The 21,514-nt window shown below is 31.7% G+C and overlaps 4 protein-coding genes and 1 pseudogene across 6 annotated transcripts; 3 read left to right on the top strand and 2 right to left on the bottom strand.

Annotated features, from left to right (window-relative positions):
- LOC130899859 (endocuticle structural glycoprotein SgAbd-2-like) lies at positions 1-1,138 on the top strand. 3 transcript variants are annotated; one of them, XM_057810014.1, is made up of 3 exons: positions 1-18; positions 583-760; positions 831-1,138. In XM_057810014.1, the coding sequence occupies exons 1-3, from the start codon at positions 7-9 to the stop codon at positions 1,079-1,081; spliced, it is 441 nt and encodes a 146-aa protein (XP_057665997.1). In that variant the 5' UTR covers positions 1-6; the 3' UTR covers positions 1,082-1,138. The 3 variants fall into 3 exon arrangements, with proteins under 3 accessions (XP_057665997.1, XP_057665996.1, XP_057665995.1); XM_057810013.1 differs by having other exon boundaries at positions 822-1,138; XM_057810012.1 differs by having other exon boundaries at positions 807-1,138.
- A 3,580-nt stretch (positions 1,139-4,718) lies between these two features.
- LOC130900260 (endocuticle structural glycoprotein SgAbd-2-like) lies at positions 4,719-8,864 on the top strand. Its single transcript, XM_057810766.1, has 3 exons — positions 4,719-4,738; positions 5,727-5,844; positions 8,427-8,864. Exons 1-3 carry the CDS (start codon positions 4,719-4,721, stop codon positions 8,841-8,843), a joined length of 555 nt encoding a protein of 184 aa, XP_057666749.1. The 3' UTR covers positions 8,844-8,864.
- A 1,053-nt stretch (positions 8,865-9,917) lies between these two features.
- LOC130899862 (larval cuticle protein LCP-17-like) lies at positions 9,918-13,103 on the bottom strand. The gene is made up of 3 exons (XM_057810016.1): positions 13,013-13,103; positions 11,453-11,651; positions 9,918-10,111 (listed from the first exon to the last, which is right to left on the bottom strand). The coding sequence occupies exons 1-3, from the start codon at positions 13,022-13,024 to the stop codon at positions 9,966-9,968; spliced, it is 357 nt and encodes a 118-aa protein (XP_057665999.1). The 5' UTR covers positions 13,025-13,103; the 3' UTR covers positions 9,918-9,965.
- On the top strand, positions 10,364-10,482 carry LOC130900350 (5S ribosomal RNA; annotated as a pseudogene).
- Positions 13,104-13,540: 437 nt separating the features above from the next.
- On the bottom strand, positions 13,541-19,085 carry LOC130900259 (endocuticle structural glycoprotein SgAbd-2-like). Its single transcript, XM_057810764.1, has 4 exons — positions 19,014-19,085; positions 18,256-18,386; positions 17,735-17,970; positions 13,541-13,605 (listed from the first exon to the last, which is right to left on the bottom strand). The coding sequence occupies exons 1-4, from the start codon at positions 19,083-19,085 to the stop codon at positions 13,541-13,543; spliced, it is 504 nt and encodes a 167-aa protein (XP_057666747.1).
- Positions 19,086-21,514: the final 2,429 nt, after the last annotated feature.

The following is a 21,514-nucleotide window of genomic DNA, read 5'->3' as shown; positions in this document are numbered from 1 at the left end:
AACAAAATGAGAATAGCCGTAAGTAATCTACAATTATTATTATCATCACCCAAGTGAAAAGAGTACGATTGCTGCAGAATTTTCGAATGGGTCTGGCATCACGAACAAAAAGGTTATTTGCTTCTTAAGACAATTCTATTTTATTTTGACGAATTGAAAAAAATGTTGTAACACGAACGATATAAATAATTTTATGTACACTAATTTCAAACTTTACCTTTTTTTGGTTACAAAAATGTATGATGTATTCGTTCCAATCTTAATACGAGGGTACGTCCATAAATTTTGTAATGCTTTAAATGCTAAGCACCATATTTGTTGTCTCTAATCTCCATTCGAAATTGGTACTTGTTTCCAGACGATTAAAGATTTAGAGACGTACTTCTAATCACCTTATTGTTTTACCAAGTTTTTCAACAAGAAATACTCAAACGGGACTAAATTCGGAGAATATAATGGATTGAGAAACTACATCCTTGCAATATCTTAGTGCGGAAGAAGATTATTTTTAAATGGAACAATTTTGTCATTAGGATTTAGATATTATGAGGATAGATTATATAAATTTGAATATCTTTCCAGGTAGTAATTTTAGTTTTGTTCTCCGTTGCGTTTGGGGCGCAAGGTCCTATTAGAGAAAAAGATATCATCCCAATAATCAGTCAAGATAGACAGTTTAACTTCGATGGAACGTTCCATTCGTCATACAAAACTGGAAATGGTATCACTGTAGAAGAGCAAGGAGTTTTAAAAAACGCAGGTAAAAAACTACTCTGTGGTTAATAATAGAAATATTTGAATAGTAGAATTAATTTGTTTAGGTAACAAAGATGCAGAAACTGAAGAAGTTCAGGGAATTTTTGATTACACCGCACCGGATGGTACACCGATACATTTAGTTTACATAGCTAACGAAAACGGTTTTCAACCTCAAGGAGCTCATTTGCCAGTGGCGCCTGTAGATGAAAACACACCTCCACCAATTCCTTTAGCTATATTAAAGTCATTAGAATACAATGCTGCACATCCGGAAGAAAATTATGGAATTGTAGGGAAATCAACCGGTGGGAAAAAATTCTAATCTAATTAATACCTTGATTATTGTCTATATTTTAAAAATAAAGTGATGAAATGCGAATTATCTATTTTTACCTTTCCAGTCAATTATCAATAGTTCTAATAGTCCGGGGGAAGCTACATAAATTCCCATCAAGCTGAAAATCGGTGAAATTGTTTAAAATATAATTTCAAAAAGAGTTTTTCGCGATTATCAGTAAAACTGTAAGTTTTATCATGAAAATACTTAAAACAAAAATTGTAGACCATAAAATTATCTACAAAAAACGTATTCATACTTTTTTCCCCACGAGCCACCGTTTCTGAGATATAACGATTCAAAAAGTTGTAAAAGTTATAATGTTTCAGATTGCACGAGAAATACCAAAGCTGCATACCAACATCGTTGAACTTTAGCAGCATCTTCGTCAATTGATAATTTATTTGATGAATTTATGACAGTTCCAACCAGTCAACACAAATTTCTTACAAATACTCACAAGTCTCGGTTCATTTCAATGTTTACTGCTGAAAATATATTGACGAAACTTTTTGAATCATTATATCTCAGAAACAGTGGCTTGTAAAAAAAAAAGTATCGATACATTTTTTGTAGATAATTTCATGATTTACAATTTTTGTCTGAGGTATTTTTATGATAAAACTCACCATTTTGCTGATAATCGCGAAAAAGTTTATGTAACTTCGAATGTTTAAATTGACCGGATTCTAACCCAAGGACATTGATAATTGTTCAAAAAAATCCGTCATTTCCTCAAACTCTGTACCATGTTCTAATTTTTACAGCACATTCCTTTAAAATCAAAGCCAATATCCATCTAATTGATTCTTTCTATCATTGTAAACGGTATTTTTTGTTATGTTTGATTCTATAATTTCATTGATATTTTCGTCAGTATTACGACCAAATCGCGACATTTTAATATATTAAATATTTTAAACGCCAAAATTGAAATGTATAAATGGCAACGTGATAAATTAAGCCAATTGTCTTCAAACAGATGACTTCAAATTAATTGATTTCATTGGATGTCTACTTGAGCAAAGAATGTAATTTCTGAATCGGTGAAAGGGCGTGAAAAAAAGTACCGAGCTGTTCCTTTTTTAGCGCTTTTGGGCTCTTTCTCATGTCGATTCGTTTCTTCGATAAACTTATTTCTTGATATTCGTTCAAGAAAATCCGTTTTGTATCTAATTAACAGGAGTGTAGTATTATTATTAGCGATGGAAAGTAATAGACTGCACACCAAAAATGTTGTTGAATCGGTAACTGCAACGACTATGAACCTTCTCCCTGAGAAATCCAGGGAACAGTATTTAAAAGAATAAAATTCTTTTATGGAATGACGTACTAAAAACATAAACAGCTTCACAGAAAGAGTGTTACTATCTTACTTTGATCCAAAATATCCAAAATTATTTCTTTATTGAACATTAATAAATTTCAAATTGAAATAAGGTTTATAGCGACTGCATTGAATAAATAATATCATTGAATACCTTATATAGGCAAGAAATATATTGGCATTGAAATCTTCCTTACCAATAAAAATGTTACTTTCATTGGAATCGTGTTCAGTGTTGCCATTTTGTTTGTTATTTCTCTATGTAGACAGAAAATATTACCCAATTCGTTTCAAAGTTGTATTGTATTATTATTAAATTAAATCAACTGCTACTACCAGATAAAAAATAAATGAGAATAGTTTTACAAATGATTAAAAATGTTTTTGTTGCCCTTGATGAGAAGTTTCAAGTATGATCGCAAATACGCAATACATAATTACATAACTCAATAAAACATAATTTTTTTTTTAATATATTTAGTCAAAAAAGGCTCAAAATCCAACGGTTGCTAACCGCGGCTTAGAACTTATGGTTGGTAAATTAAAACTCAAAAGAAGTCATCAAAAACTTGTGAGAAAAAACCGTAAGACCAAAATATACCTCCAAGGCAGCGACCGAATACCAACAGAGCAATTTGCTGATTGCTGCTTTGAGGAGGGGTGGTTCCTGAATGATCTGGTATTTCTTTACTAGCACGAACCTTGTGCTCATTCGTATGGGCGACCGTCTTCACGTAAAAAGAGTTTTAACGGCTGATACGTACATTGAGGAAATTTCATTTATGTAGTACCTTTTTTACTTTCAGTATCTGAAGACGATAAATTGATTATCGAAGCACGCGTCAGACAGTGTATTTGTGAGTGTTGGTGTAAAAAGTGTGTTCATTATGAATATCAACAACGGTTCCAAACATTCCAACTAACCAGAGCTCATTGTTGCAGAAGGCTTAACATTCCACAAAAAACAAAAGCTAACTTGATTAGATTTAGGTTTTAAATTGTCAATGTCAATGTCATTAATGTCATTAACGTCAAGAATTTCAGTATGTTAAACATTTTCAAACAGCATATTTCATTTAAATATGATGATATAATTGGTGTGAGTAAAAACTGGTGTAAAAGTAAAACCGACAACATCGAGATATCATCAATTTCACAAAATCATTCCTAAATAATGCATATAACGGTATTGTATAATTATATACATTGTGAAAAACGGTACCTACCTATAGCTATAGACGCCCTCGATTATTCGAGATGGTATTCCACTCTCGCTTTTGTTGTTACATGAAATTAAAAACAACACCTATGTGTAGTAATTTTACCTATTATAACACTATATTCACTGAGTGGGCGTTGTAGGAGTCAAAAGGAATCTGTTTCATAACTTTTAATACTTTTTTTCTAATCTTTTTATTATATTTAAACATTATTATAATTACTTAATCTATCTACGTAAACTTTTCTTTTTTCATCGAGTCTTTCATCCAAAATTCTTTCTGTTTTCTGTTTGTCGTATTACTTCATAAACAAAAAATCCATGATAACTTGTGTTCCCTTTCCCTCAGAGTCCAAATTCTCTTCCTAATTCAAAAAACAAAACGAATAATTTGGGTTTCGAACCTCATTAACTCATGAGTTCAATAATCTATCACCGAGAGATTTTGAATGAATCTGAAAACAAAAAAGGTTTCCTGTAAACCGTTGTTTACCAAATGTCTTCAATTGTAAACAATAGATTAAAGTCTAAGTACATTAACTTATTCGTATGGATGTCTCAGTAGCTTCGATCCGGAAGCATCTCTTTGCACACTGTGAACTGAGAAGTTAAAAGCGATCGGAGCTGTGAAAAGAGAAAAAACTTTGCAGTCCAGTTCAGAATACATTATCCACCATATTAAAAAAACGAGGCTGAATTATTGAGGAAGCAAAAGACAAAGAAATGCTGAGTTTCCTAATGCAGAACATGGTTTAAGCAGTGTAGAAATACTGAAATCAGTGTTAGAGAAAAAAGCTGAAGAATGCGTTAAATCACTGCAAATCCATAATTTTAAATCTATCAATGGTTGGTTGGAAAATTTCTAGAAACGACAAGATTTCGCCATCAAAAGAGTATGACAATTGTAAGCAAAGAAGTTAGCACATAATGGAAAAGCCAATTGGAGAGTTTATCGAATGGATACGACCCCGATGATATTTTCAACGCTGACGATACAGGACTATCTTTCAAATGTCTTCCTGGAAAAAAAATAACTTTTAGAAATGATTCTCGTCTATCTTTTTAAGTCCTAAACAATGCACATAATCGAACCTCTGTAAGTAAAAATATAAACCAACAAAAACGAGATTGAGATCAAAGTTTCGGAACGTCACGTTCAATTTCCGGGAGAAATTTCGAATTTAAAACATGATAAACAAGAACTTTTGACTTTTATTACTTTTCTATGCGCTAATTCTTCCAGGATATTTATTTAGTTGTATAATAGATTCTAGATGATTAATGTTATTGATCAGTTATCAAAGATTCATAAACAAATGGAACAATCCTCCAGCTCACTCTATTTAACCATTGGTCTACCATGGTAGAAAGGATCATAACATGTAACTACGACCCGATCAACTTGATCAGTTTCCGAACAAAAAATGAACGTGATCCGGGTTAGTTTCATCATCCGGTTAAACCGATCATAGTTTCCGAAAAGTTGTAATTCAAGGAGAAACATTAAATGAAATAAGGAAGTTATTTCTGAACATGTCAATGTGTTACAATCATTAAACAATGATTTTTTCGCAAACTGTATGCTTTTTCTAAAGAATTTATTAAAAATTATAACACGACAAATCTGAATTGATCAGTTAGATACATTCTACGGATATATTGTTAATAATAGAAACCACACCGTTGAGATTTAAATAGTAACCCAGACATCTAAAACACTCTTTTGAACAGGTTCTGATAAACGTGCTAATAACTCAATTGGACTTAATTATAAAGATGTTCGACGTACGGCAAGACGTAATCCATTTGATATGTAGACAATTTGCATTTAATTAAAAATTCATTCAAATAAACATCGATATATTATACTCAATGCAATCAATATTAGATAAAATTAGACAGGTCTCGAATTGGTATTTATATACATTATATTATTTGAACATGACTACATCCACAGAAAAAAAAACGAAAAGCCTAACCTTTGATAAAGAACCCGTACGATGTAAGCTGGTAGTTCAAAATCGTCGAACAATTCTCACAATTTAAATACCTGGATATGGATCTGTCGAGTTATCACGACACAGTGGAGGACCTAGAAAGCCAGATCAACAAAGAGACTGCCAAAGCGAAAACGCTCGGGACTATAGTGGGAAAAACAAGAAGAAGACTGACATCAGGGAACAATGCGAGGTGGAAGACATCGTAAGATGGGGGAGACAAAGAAAAAGATACCCAAGTAAGAAGAATGGACGAGACTAGACTTCCACGCATCGTGCTTGAAGGGAAACCGATAGGGAAAAGAGATGACAACCTAAGAAGTGGATGGACAACTGACAGTCCAGCTCCCAGGAACTGATACAGAGGAACCTGCTAAACTAACAGATGATGAAATCTTAAAAATGAATAAGAAGAAGAAGATATTATTTGAATAGCTCTTCAATATATTTAACTATGACACGTAAGTCTTCATGGGACAAATCTGAATCAGGAATAAGTCTCTTTCCAACTGTTTAATCCATGGACATATAAATTTATTTGTTTTTGTAATTGTATATTTTTGCTTACTTATTTCTATTGTTTCTCCTTTTTTGTTTACACAAATCGAAGATTTTATTCCTCATGTTCCAACTAGAAGGATGCATACTTTTATTCCTGGTACTTAATTGGACCTATTGCATTTTGTTGCTTCCAGGTTTAATCAGTCATTCGTGGTATGGAATTCCAGAGGCTTTTTATTTATCGTCCTCAACGTTTGAAACATTTTTAGCCTTGATATAGATCAAATAAAGGATTGAAACGTTTGCATTTCAGATTAACTTTTAGACTTATTTATTTTTGAGTCCTCAATCCACGATTCGAAATAAATTTTTTGTTTTCTATTTTGATATCTCCTTTAGCTGGTGCTGGTAGCTGTTCTGAATGAAAAAAAAATTCTCTGTTTCATTGAAATGAATACAAATGCTATTGGTGCATTCTTCAGAGGATCTCACATGTACCCATTGTTTCTGCTTTGTTATTTACACATATCCTAGATTTTATTCTTCATCTTTCTCATGTTGTAGCTTATTCCCAGTACTTCATTCGACTTATTTCATTTCGTTGCTCTCAGTTTTCTTCATAATCTTTTGCTGTTGATTTATTGCTTGCTGTTGCTGGTAGTCGTTAAGAATACATATTGAAATTAATCTGAATTCTTTAGAGGAGTCACCATCTGATTAGAGAGATCTTTACAGCCGCTTTCTTATATTTTCCATTCTAATTTAGTTCAAGAAACGCGAGGTAAATAGATTTAAAGATATTGCTGTTATTTCCGAACAGATTTTGTGTGTTTGACATTTCTTAATAATTTCAAACAAATATTTAGAATAACAAGAAAGAAAATGATTCGTTTTGAAACTGAAGTATGTTTAATTACGTATCGAGTGTCTGTGATCGTAAAAATCATAATTCATCGTACTAATCGGATTACCTAATGTGGGGTGTACATTCTTCCATGTGACCTTGGAAATGAAACAGTCTAGCCTTGTCGCAACGCCAGAAAAATAAACCGCCTAATTCTAAATTGAATTCCAATTTGTGTCATCGAGATTTGTATAAATTTGGTGTGAATTTTTAAACTGATCATACTCGAAGTTTAGGAGTGCGTCGTCAATCATCATGAAAGTAGTTGTAAGTAGGACCAGTTGTTAATTGAATCTAATTTTTAGTTTCATATCGAGATTATAAAAAAAATTTGTTGAGATGAATAATATGTTTCATATTCGTATTTTATTTTTGTACTTTAGCTATTTTGAAGGTGATATTCATTCACTTATTTCGGATTGTCCAAATGGAAATATTCTTTCACAAAATTTTCTTTTTTCCAAAATTTCTATATCTATAATAAGTCTTTCCAACTGCTATTTAGTATTATCATTATATTTAACTTTTTTTCCATCACTTTAACTCATTATTCTCTCAATACGTTTTTTTAAATTGAGTACCACTCAGCTTCTTACCCATCAATACTTTTCGTCTACAACAGAAGCTCCAAAACTTATTTTTTTGTAAATCATTTTTAAAATACTTATTACTAGTTTTACTTAATACATTTACATTATATGTCCAGCTCGTAAAAAACATAGAAATTCAAATATACTCCTGTTGTAATGCTTCCCGTGGACTCCTGGGGGCACATCCACAGAACATACCCTAAGAAGGAATGTAAACGTAGTTGTTATTCAACATGGCGGATTTTCGATGTCAGTGCCCTCGATGGTACGTTGCAGAACTAATCCAGTCCCCTCTATTCACGACAATAAACATCTGGGACACTTTTATTTACAAAACTAAATTAATAAATTGTATTATTAAACTTTTTTCTATACACTTCAATTAGAAAAAATGTTTACTTACGTTGACATTTGACATTGACACTAATGACACCTGGACCAGTTTGGGAATCACTGTTCTACAACGTATCGTTTCATTTTTGAAGAAAATGATTAATTAATACATTTTTTTCGATAATCAACGTGCCAAATATTTCACTTTTTCATTTTGTTTTGTTCTCCATCACTCATAACTACATCTAATATGTTTCTGTATGTACCATTTTCCGTTTACTTCATCCAGAGTCATATTTATCTAGGATATGGTGTAAGAAAACTTGTTCTGCAAGGCTGGGGTTGTGGTGGTTTTCAAGAGAGGTTTCTTTTAGTGTGATATAGTCAAATTTTTTATACAATCATGAATCTTTTAGAGTGGAATGAAAATAATACCTACAATCGAATTTATTTTTTCAGTTAGCATTATCAACTTTATTAGCTGTAGCCTTCGGCGCCAGCTTAGAAGTCAACAACCCGAAAATAATCCCAATTATTAGCCAAGAAAGTGAACTATCTATCGATGGTAACTTCCGTTCATCTTTCGAATCAGCGAACGGAATCAAAGTATCTGAACAAGGAGTACAAAAGAATGCCGGAACCAAAGATGCTGCCTCTGAGGTAGTTGGAACTGTCGAATGGAAAAGCCCGGAAGGTATTCCAGTTTATTTGAAGTTCATCGCTAATGAATTCGGTTACCAACCTGAAGGAAATCTCCTTCCTACTCCTCCAGTAGATAACAATACTCCTCCACCAATCCCACCAGCAATCCTTAGGTCTTTAGAATGGAATGCTGCTCATCCTGAAGAAGATGAGGACCGTAACAAGCGTCAATAGATATGATTATATATAAATATATTTTTTGTACGCCAAATGCGTTTTGTTTTTGAATCTTTTTTTGAATTTTAGGTGAATTAACCTCAAATTCGGTGACCATAAAATATTATAATAACCTGAATCAATAGAATCAGATGATTGAAGAATAAAATGTTAGACAGAGCCATCTAGTAAAAAATTTCTATACTATAGTAAATCTTCCAGACGATCTTGCAATCCCAAATTTTTTCGATTGATTTGTAAAATTTGTATTTCCATTTTCCATTCAATTTGTTGTGATAACAAGAAGAGTTCTTAGTAATAATTTCAGAATAACCAGCTGATTAACACATTCATATATGGATATAGATTTCAAATAATGCAACACTTGGCGCCATCTACTATTCAATATCCATACCATTGCCAAACTTTGTATTAGAAATCTTTCGAATGCTACAGAAAAACAAAATGGAATTTTTAGACAAAAAAAACTGTCATAATAGTACCTTTATTTATAATAAGAATATACTTATTATAATGTAAGCTGACTCATTTCGTTGTATTTGCAAAAATATCAGTTGGCGATATCCTTTCTAAATAATTTGTACTTTAGCGCCATCTAGTTTTTAATATCGATATCAGATGTTGCAATATTAGATTTCTTTCGTTACCTTGTAAGCTTCCTCAATGTATAAAGAGATGGCGCTAAAGTGGGATATGAGAAATAAATATCAAAAATGAAACTTAATAATCAAATATTATAGGATATGAATAAAGAATGTTTATTTATTAGGATATACATCCAATCCTTGGAATTTCATTTTCGAAAGATTTTTGTTACAAATCCGTTCTTAGTTCGAACTACTGGTTCAATCTGGGAAATAAAAATTTGGAAATTCCTATAAAATTATTCAGTTTCAGTAACTCGTTAAAGATTTCTTTATAGGAAAGGATAACTAGAGCATATAATTTTCCATTTTTTTTTGTTATAAATGATTAGGTGTCTTAAACATTTTAGTCAAGTTTTGAAAAATGTAGCATCACAACAAAAGTAGTACGTTTACAATAAATATTTATTATCAATAATAACCTATGATTAGAAATTTGAACAAAAACACTTTGTTTATCAATTTTTAAATTATATTAGGGCCAGTTACTCAAACTGAAAGAACCGGATGGTTGCGGCGGGGCTGTTGGTAAATGGGAACCTTGTGGATGAAAACCATCTTCATCGGCTGTGTATATCGTCCGTATAATTTCACCAGATGGAGCAGTGTACTGATATTGTCCTGTAAATAAATTATTTTTAAACTAACAATGATAGGTTGCCGAAATATCAACCAAGTCAACTTCAGTTCAGCAAATCTAAAAAACTTGACTTTGGAAATTCTTAAAGCTATATTTGAATTTCAAAAGTTATTCCTTCACAATAGTTTCTTGAGAATATTGGGCATTATGATATTTATTATTAAATATTATTCTGAATTGATAATATAATTGAGTCGGATTCATGCATTTGGCAAAGAATTACTTGGGTTGTAGGCAACGGCCATACCACACTGAATATACCGGTTCTCGTCCGATCACCGCAGTCAAGCAGTGTCGGGTGCGGTTAGTACTTGGATGGGTGACCGCTTGGGAACACCGCATGCTGTGTTGCCTCTTTTATTTTTTTGTCTCTAAATGTTAATTATTTTGATCATACCAATATCAAGTTCTGTCATCGAAAAATAATTTTAATGACCTGTTCATCTTATTGAAACAGTCAGCTGGTAGTGGAGGTTCTATACATGATCCTTTATGAACTCCCGAAGGTAGAAATCACACAACTTCAGATCTGGTCATCGTGAAGGACAAAAATCAACTTGCCGAATATCTCCAGCTGTATAGTGAATCGAGTGTCATAGATGCAATACATCTTAATGGCATATGAACTTATCTGGTTTATCTTCTTCCATCCGAGGGTGCAAAAACATTTAGAAAATCACAAAGAACTTACAACTGATGAGACTCACTTTGGACCTAAAGCTTTATTAATGAGAATTGAGCAAAATGAGTCGGATTTTTCGTGTAAATTCATAACTGTAGACAAATCCTGGATTCACCACTACAATCCTGAAATGAAGAAACAGTCAAGACTTTGGATTGTAAAGGCAGAGACAGTTTCATAGGCTAGAACAGTGATGGAGACTCATTTGTCGGATTGTCATGGATTTGCGTTTAACGATATCTTCAAAAAGGTTCATTAATAATAAGACAAGATTTGGTATTATTCATTCATTAGATAAAGGAAGAAATTGGAAAAAGAAAGTGCTTCTCTATAAGGACGACAAAGCATTTTCTCACACTTTGTTAAACGCTATTTCTAAAATTCAAAAACTAAACTTCGAAATGCTTACTACCCACTGTATCCACCAGATCTGTCCTCCAGAGACTTTATCTGTTTCCTAACCTTAAAGTTTCATTACAAACGAGAACATTCTATATACATAAATGCCCAATTTGGGAAATAAAATTAATTTTGGTAGAAAAATGCTTTGTTTCTAAGTTGAGACTTTTGAGACAACATTCGTATTAAAAATCTTCATTTATACTAAGAAATAAATCACTTATTGATGAGAAGATTCTACCTTTTTTGACCAAATTATTCTCTCCATTGATGTATCCCTCTTCTTCTACATAAATTTCATTTTCTGTTTGGAAAGCATAATTGTACGTCCCGTCAGGACTTATATCAAAAGTCTGTCTCACTATGCCTGGCGTTAAACTTGATTTCATTGTGATCTGAGTTCTGGCGAAGATAAGAATGTTCAGAAAAATAAAAATAATCTAAAAAAAAAGATATAATTGCAAGGATGGAGAAATATACACCCAGAGTGGAAATGTGTATTAATACTTTGATATATGTAACCATTTCGAAGAGGCTATTTTTGACGCAGACAGAATTTCAGTTTCTATTGAATCTAGCCATTATGTACAATAATTTGGTTCTTCTCAAAGAAAAACTGGGAACCAAATCTCTTGGAGCTTACGCTGTTGAGAAAGAGTATCGTTTTAACAATGTTTTCCCTCACAAATAACCAGAAGATCCAGTTCATCAACCATAGCCAAGCAGTGTCATCCATCCAGTCATTAATCAACAGTGGATGGTACCTCCACCAATAAGATAGAATATGACTCACACTTGTTAGACTTAAGAGTCCTGGATACTGAGCAATGGCCAGGAGTGCGAGAGGAATTGAAAATATCTATAAAAGGTTCAAGATCAACAACACTTATGTCCAATAAAAGCAACCAAAATAAGCCCTATGTTGAAAATACACCGATCAATAAGTAACAATTAACAAAAAACAAAAAATGGGGATTTTAAAATGAATTCCAGACTTCTCACAGTTCCAATATTTACATACGAAAACAACACAAGATGGACCTGGCATGTTGCAATTGATCGTGCAAAACTTCTCGTTATAGTCAAGCAACAAAATTTATCGTATGATTTATCTTCACTGCAAAGTTTATGCACCCGATATGACAAAAAACACTGCACCAATTGAGTTTAGAAATGCTGCTCTCAATTATACAGTGGAAAATATGACCTTTGTTCTTTGTTCTTTGTTCTTTGTCACCAAACGAAAGCTTTCATGCTTTCTTGCTGTAATTAGATTGTATGGGGTTACTGCAAACATATACTGTCTATCTCTACACTATTCTGATTGTATGTTTGATATTAACTCTATTCATAAAACAACAACCAGAAGGAGTGACAGAGAATGTTAAACTGATGCTTTTTTGGATTACTTTCAGAAGAGTACAACAATTCCATTTAGCTGGATCTCTCTCTGTCTTTACTGTTAACTTTATGTTTAATATGTCATCGTTTCTAGGGATTTTTTAAATTTAGAGTTGGTAATATTGGATCGGTCGGAACTACTACGCTTTTAGTTGTATCTCTTCGTTGTATTTTACGCATGATTCTTTTGAATTTGATTAAATCTGATTGAATATAAAATATTGAAAAATGTCTTATTTCATGTTTTAGTAGAAGCGTAGTTGGTTTCATATTAACTATTGATTAATGATTTTTTAATTGATGTCATGGACAATATACATTTCCAATAGATAATCTGAAGATTCCGAAAACCGTCATTGCAAAATATTATGTAGTAAAAACTATATATTGTCAAACTTACCGATACTTTCATTTTCACATAAATTCACCTTCTATTTTGAATGTTATGAACCTCACTATCCACTCGTCTTTTTCAATTAAAAGGATAGTTGCATAATTTAATACTTCAGTGAGAGTAATCCATTCAAATTATTGTTTATGTATTAAATTACTGATAGATAAAACCTAAAACATGTGGTCACTACGGGCTCAGTTATACAAGTAAATCTGTTACGGAAGACACTTTCATTTATATCAAATTGTTTCCATTAATGAAATTAGTACCTACTTTGGTAAAATTAGAAATACCTTTCACAAACCCCTGTTTCACTTAAAAATCGTTTTTGTTGATAATTTAGTTCACAGGCTAGAGTGCTAAATTCAGTATTTAGACATCGACCAAGCAAAAGTTGCATCTGGTTTTTTTCATAAACTTAGAAAATCTAGTATCGTGCATTGAAGTAATAATACTTAATTCCTTATTCATTTTTATTATTGACGTTTATAATAAAAAAGAATCAAGATTAAGAAATACCGGAAAATTGATGATTCATTCAAACAATTGATTCTTTTCCATTTTTGAGTTTTGGTAGCTTTTTTGAGGTCTAGACACTTTATCCAGTGTCTTTTATCTTTATGATTTATCGACGTCGTCCAAATTTGAGAAAATAGTTATTCTATGTTGAATCTGGTGTATTTGGTGGATAAGGGATCAATTAGTAACCAGATTTACCAATTTTTCCTTCCTGCGAGAAGATCTAGAACAAAATGTTACAATTCTAGCCTTTAAGTTTGATCACATATTGGCTGATTGCGAATTCTAGTCCAGAACGAGATTCAGATGAAGTTTTTCGAATGTCGCTTTCAATTTTGTTTCATTTAAGAGATCCTATATTCAATATTGTTTTTTTTATATACCTCATAATCCAAATACACAAGTTTGTCGAAAAAACGTAGCTTTTTTGAGGTCTAGACACTTTATCCAATGTCTTTTATGTTTATGATTTATCGAGGTGGTCGAAATTTGAGAAAATAGTCATTCTGTGTTGAATCTGGTGTATTTGGTGGATAAGGTAGCAATTAGTAACCAGATTTACCAATTTTTCCTTCCTGCGAGAACATCTAGAACAAAATGTTACAATTCTAGCCTTTAAGTTTGATCACATATTGGCTGATTGCGAATTCTAGTCTAGAACGAGATTCAGATGAAGTTTTTCGAATGTCGCTTTCAATTTTGTTTCATTTAAGAGATCTTATATTCAATATTGTTTTTTTTATATACCTCATAATCCAAATACACAAGTTTGTCGAAAAAACGTAGCTTTTTTGAGGTCTAGACACTTTATCCAGTGTATTTTATCTTTATGATTTATCGACGTCGTCCAAATTTGAGAAAATAGTTATTCTATGTTGAATCTGGTGTATTTGGTGGATAAGGGATCAATTAGTAACCAGATTTACCAATTTTTCCTTCCTGCGAGAAGATCTAGAACAAAATGTTACAATTCTAGCCTTTAAGTTTGATCACATATTGGCTGATTGCGAATTCTAGTCCAGAACGAGATTCAGATGAAGTTTTTCGAATGTCGCTTTCAATTTTGTTTCATTTAAGAGATCCTATATTCAATATTGTTTTTTTTATATACCTCATAATCCAAATACACAAGTTTGTCGAAAAAACGTAGCTTTTTTGAGGTCTAGACACTTTATCCAATGTCTTTTATGTTTATGATTTATCGAGGTGGTCGAAATTTGAGAAAATAGTCATTCTGTGTTGAATCTGGTGTATTTGGTGGATAAGGTAGCAATTAGTAACCAGATTTACCAATTTTTCCTTCCTGCGAGAACATCTAGAACAAAATGTTACAATTCTAGCCTTTAAGTTTGATCACATATTGGCTGATTGCGAATTCTAGTCTAGAACGAGATTCAGATGAAGTTTTTCGAATGTCGCTTTCAATTTTGTTTCATTTAAGAGATCTTATATTCAATATTGTTTTTTTTATATACCTCATAATCCAAATACACAAGTTTGTCGAAAAAACGTAGCTTTTTTGAGGTCTAGACACTTTATCCAGTGTATTTTATCTTTATGATTTATGGAGGTGGTCCAACTTAGAGAAAATAGCCACTCTGTATTGAATCTGGTGTATTTGGTGGATAAGGGATCAATTAGTAACCAGATTTACCAATTTTTCCTTCCTGCGAGAAGATCTAGAACAAAATGTTACAATTCTAGCCTTTAAGTTTGATCACATATTGGCTGATTGCGAATTCTAGTCCAGAACGAGATTCAGATGAAGTTTTTCGAATGTCGCTTTCTATTTTGTTTCATTTAAGAGATCCTATATTCAATATTGTTTTTTTTATATACCTCATAATCCAAATACACAAGTTTGTCGAAAAAACGTAGCTTTTTTGAGGTCTAGACACTTTATCCAGTGTCTTTTATCTTTATGATTTATCGACGTCGTCCAAATTTGAGAAAATAGTTATTCTATGTTGAATCTGGTGTATTTGGTGGATAAGGGATCAATTAGTAACCAGATTTACCAATTTTTCCTTTCTAGGAGAAGATCTAGAACAAAAAGTGACAATTCCAGCCTTTAAGTTTCATCACATATTAGCTGATTGCGAATTCTAGTCCAGAACGAGATTCAGATGAAGTTTTTCGAATGTCGCTTTCAATTTTGTTTCATTTAAGAGATCTTATATTCAATATTGTTTTTTTTATATACCTCATAATCCAAATACACAAGTTTGTCGAAAAAACGTAGCTTTTTTGAGGTCTAGACACTTTATCCAGTGTATTTTATCTTTATGATTTATGGAGGTGGTCCAACTTAGAGAAAATAGCCACTCTGTATTGAATCTGGTGTATTTGGTGGATAAGGGATCAATTAGTAACCAGATTTACCAATTTTTCCTTCCTGCGAGAAGATCTAGAACAAAATGTTACAATTCTAGCCTTTAAGTTTGATCACATATTGGCTGATTGCGAATTCTAATCCAGAACGAGATTCAGATGAAGTTTTTCGAATGTAGCTTTCAATTTTGTTTCATTTAGAAGATGCTTTATCCAATTTTGTTTTTTTTATATACCTCATAATCCAAATACACAAGTTTGTCGAAAAAACGAAACTTTTTTGAGGTCTAGACACTTTATCCAATGTCTTTTATGTTTATGATTTATCGAGGTGGTCGAAATTTGAGAAAATAGTCATTCTGTGTTGAATCTGGTGTAGTTGGTGGATAAGGGATCAATTAGTAACCAGATTTACCAATTTATTATTATTATCACTGCTTTCCTATAGCTTTCAAACCCAAACTAAATTAATCAAATGATATATGTCTTCTACCAGTTTGTTAAGAGGCGGTAAATCCGAAAAGTTATGAACATTTTGAACCGCTCTCGTAAAAATCAAATGAGATATGAATTAGTTGAGTATATGATGTATTTTCTCTTTTAAACAAAATTATTATTCGATTAAGCAAATATGTAAATCACGGAATTATTATTTCTTCAAAACTTCTCGCCTTGTTTTTCGTAAATTCAAATTATTTAAAATACGAGCTCCAGTTTTTTTTAGTTTCAGCAGCAATTGTTAACTGTATTATATCAATTCTCAACGTGGATTAATTTATATTTTTTCTTATGCGAAATTGTATAGTTACCAATATTTTTTAATCCTACTTTTCATATTATACATTCCTAAATATTAATCGGATTAATGACAACACCAAGCATATTACATTATTGTGTCATCAATATAATGCATTGTTCATTTCATAATTTTGTGATATCATACGCGATAATTCTCAGAACGTTCCCAAAAATATTTACATACAATGAGAGTGAGAGTGTTCCAGGACTTTAAACAAAAAATTCGGGTGTGAGTTTTGAACGGTTTTTTAGGGATTCACAACGATTTAAATATATCTTAAACCATAAATTTGATCGAGTTAAACAAAGAGTAACTTTTTGTTAAAAAATCGATTGAAAAATTAGTAATATTGTAGTCAAACACGGACTCCATGGACATACGTAATCATCCATTGGAAAATCATGATGTTAAAATGTATAATTTAGAAAATAAGTTCTGATTTCACAACTTTGAATGCCTATAATTCAGAAACGGAGGGTGGCGTGAGGAAATTTGTTTCTTGTCATGTTTTACGTCATATCCTGGAATATTAGTTGATAGATACCTTTTGAATTGCAAGATTAATGAAAAGTATAAACTTACTTTGATCTACGGCAACTTTTCGTTGATTTTGAAAAGGAGGAATGTGGCGCTAAAGCACTCTAGGGTTGACATATTTTAATCCAAATGGAGTGAAGGACTGTTTCGTTTTCGTTTTAATGTCTTACAAATCAGAAAGTGGACAGATATCGTGGAAAGCGTAAACTTCTACTGTTACTAGTGGAAAGTAGTGAAAAATAAATAAAAAATTATTGAAATCTCGAAATATTTAGTTTGTATTATCATAGGTTCCATAAGATATAAAAAAACTAGCAGAAACTTTCTCTCTTTGTATTTTAATATAAAAAGGATTGTTGTGAATTATACAAAATATAAAAAAATGAAAATACACGATTCTTAACCACTAAAAACAATATTTTTTCTTAAAAATAGGTATTCAATAAATTATTATCACAATTTCGATTAATCTCTTCACCGGATATTGTTGTTTATTTCTTCATCTGTATCAGACGTGTTTTCATTTCCCTTCAAAGAATTGAGGGAAGCTATCAACTTAAGAGCTTTCAGAATTGCTTCCGGTATTGGCGGAGGAGTTGGTAGATGAGTACCTACAGGTTGGAAACCGTTTTCATCGGCAATATAGTTGAGTTCGATGCGGATACCTTCCGGCGAGGTATATTCAGAACGACCTTGAGCTACTTGGGCTTCGTCTTCTTTACCTATATCTTTCAGAAAGCCTTTTTCTTCGCCGATAATTCCATTTCCGGTTTCAAAACTGTAAATATAAAAATTGATTACAGTAATTCCAGTTCCAGTATCTGGAACGATATGAGTTTGATTTGGGTTTGGAAAAATGTACAAAAGAAGATTTGTCTATGATGATAATATCGTATTTTTGAAAATTGGCCAACAGATTTCTTATTCAACATGATACGATGAAAGTATTCTTGTATATCCAAATTGAGAAGACCTAAACGGAAAAAATAGAAGTTTCCAGCCATGATATCAAAATTGAAATACTTATTTTTTTGAAATACGTTAAAAGGGCAATCAAGATTACCTGTATTCATATGTTCCATCAACATTCACTTCTTGTTGTTGCCGGACAATAGGTATTATCTTAGCTGGCTCTGGATTCGAAAGATCTTGTGGAGCACAGAAACTCACGCAAATTAGACTTGTTAGAATAATCTGAAAACGTTTATTAATATCAAATCGTTCCTACATAAACCAAAGAATATTTTTTATGATATCGATTGTATTACTTTATATTTCATCAACATTAATTCCTGCAAAATTATAGACCCAATCTCTATTGCAAAGCTAGACAGGAATGGCCGAGTTTGAGCGTTTGAAATAAGATAATTTTCTGAAAGAACCAACCATGAACAAGTGATTAAAAAGGTTCTAAAAAAGCCGAGAAGAAGTGAAAGGAGACTCTTGTCCAAGACGCTTGTCGTCATCGAGTTCTGATAAAAATGTGTGTTTGAGACTGTAGATCGATAGTTAGAACGATATCTCCAAAAACCAAATTCTGACGCAAAAAATGAAGAAATTGTGTGCAAAAATAGTACTGAAACTCTTGACTCCAGAACTTCAGAAAGAGGAGACTTTCTCAACAGAGTCATCACACGAATTTTTCCCGAAGCTCAATCACCGTGACATACCACCCGCCTTATTCAAACGATTCAGACTTCTTCTTGTGCAAAATGCAAAATGGTGCTTCGGCGGCAGCACTTGGGAGATATGGAAGCCATCAAGGCAGAAACGACACGGCAACTGAACTTCACGACAACTGGAGACCTTCATCAATGTTACCAATAATGGAAACGGCGGCGGCGTTGTCAGAAATTCATCTTGTCTCAGGGAGAGTACTTTCATGGAGACCATATCGTAATAAGTATCTTAATAATTGTAAAAATTAGTTATTATTCAACTTTTATACGTGTGGACAAACCTCTATAATATAAAATAAAAATTTCATTGTAAAAAGTCGTCTTTGGTAACCTTTTAATGATTATGGTTAGGTTAGGTTAGGTTAGGTTGGGAGTTTAACGTTTTGAAAGTTGAATCCTACAGAGTGGGTCTTAATAATTGTAAAAATTAATTATTATTTAACTTTTATACGTGTGGACAAACCTCTATAATATAAAATAAAAATTTCGTTGTAAAAAGTCGTCTTTTGTAACCTTTTAATGAATATGGTTAAGTTAGGTTAGGTTAGGTTGGGAGTTTAACGTTTTTAAAGTTGAATCCTACAGAGTGGGTCTTAATAATTGTAAAAATTAATTATTATTCGACTTTTATACGAGTGGACAAACCTCTGTAATATAAAATAAAAATTTCATTGTAAAAAGTCGTCTTTGGTAACCTTTTAATGATTATGGTTAGGTTAGGTTAGGTTAGGTTGGGAGTTTAACGTTTTTAAAGTTGAATCCTACAGAGTGGGTCTTAATAATTGTAAAAATTAATTATTATTCAACTTTTATACGTGTGGACGAACCTCTATAATATAAAATAAAAATTTCGTTGTAAAAAGTCGTCTTTTGTAACCTTTTAATGAATATGGTTAAGTTAGGTTAGGTTAGGTTGGGAGTTTAACGTTTTTAAAGTTGAATCCTACAGAGTGGGTCTTAATAATTGTAAAAATTAATTATTATTCGACTTTTATACGTGTGGACAAACCTCTATAATATAAAATAAAAATTTCGTTGTAAAAAGTCGTCTTTTGTAACCTTTTAATGAATATGGTTAAGTTAGGTTAGGTTAGGTTGGGAGTTTAACGTTTTTAAAGTTGAATCCTACAGAGTGGGTCTTAATAATTGTAAAAATTGGTTATTATTCAACTTTTATACGTGTGGACAAACTTCTATAATATAAAATAAAAATTTCATTGTAAAAAGTCGTTTTTGGTAACCTTTTAATGATTATTGTTAGGTTAGGTTAGGTTAGGTTGGGAGTTTAACATTTTGAAAGTTGAATCCTACAGAGTGAGTCTTAATAATTGTAGAAATTAATTATTATTCAACTTTTATACGTGTGGACAAACCTCTATAATATAAAATGAAAATTTCGTTGTAAAAAGTCGTTTTTGGTAACCTTTTAATGATTATGGTTAGGTTAGGTTGGAAGTTTAACATTTTGAGAGTTGAATCCCACAGAGTGGGTCGATTTTGAAACACCCAACTGTATATCATCAGATAAGATCTCATATAAATGCTAAAAATGTCTCAAAGCTGTATAAAATTATATAAAACTCAAAAAACTGGAGTCTCTCAAGGATTTCGACAAAACCAGCAATTTGTTGAACGCATAATATTGGAGGATCTTTAATATGTTCACAGATAATCACCATTTTTATATATGGAATGAAAATAGGTAATTTTAGATTTTCTTCATGTTGATATGTCAGCTTTTTTAGAAGAAAGTAAGTTATACTTCAAGAAAGCAAGAATGAGATTCTTTATAATACAATTCGATACAAAAACTTCCAGACTTGGTATAGGTAATTACTTATTGGTCACATCAGGAAAGATTACATGCCTCACAAGTTCTAAGGCTCATTTTCAATCATTAAAAATTTGATATAGCTCAATAAACTTCCAGAAGTTAAAGTAAAATATTCCCTGGTGAGAATTTTTGTCTTTTTATATTTAAAATTTGGTCATCTTCATTCTGGAGGCTTTCATTCCATCATAAGTTTTGGCCACCCATTTTTAGGTATCCTTTGGACCTGACCACACCATTGCAAAGTATTATCAAAGTTTAATTAGAAAGTGAGACGTTTAAAACGAAAACCCTGAATCTACATCATTATAAATCATTAAAATTTTAGAATTTTCTCAAAAGTTTAAGAACCTTCAACTATTTTCGCGTTAAATTCTATTGGACTGTTCCCGCTTGTTAAATTTTTATTGCAAGCAATTTCAAAACCGTTGAAAAAATTTGTATGAACGTTGTGATACCATTTGAAATCTAATAAATTTGTTTTTTTTTGAAGCTACAGGGAATACCAACACTACAATTAACAAAAATAATTAGACGAAAAATTCTTTGTGATATGAGAAAAGTCCTAAGAGAAATTGGATTTGTAGCTTAATATTAACGCAAAACAAATTATTCTCATTAATAAAATTAAATACCATACTATATTTGAATTGTCCTAAAAATTATATAGGAATGACTACGCAATATTTAGAAAACAGAATAAATGGTCACAAATACACCAAAAATGCATCGATTGCTCTACATAAACACGAAAAAAATGAACATCCTGAATTTGATTTTAAAAAAACAAAAATCTTAGATCATGACACTAA

This window comes from Diorhabda carinulata, chromosome 12, assembly GCF_026250575.1.
Source record: "Diorhabda carinulata isolate Delta chromosome 12, icDioCari1.1, whole genome shotgun sequence".
Taxonomy (NCBI): domain Eukaryota; kingdom Metazoa; phylum Arthropoda; class Insecta; order Coleoptera; family Chrysomelidae; genus Diorhabda; species Diorhabda carinulata.
This window is presented reverse-complemented; position numbering and strand designations above follow the sequence as displayed.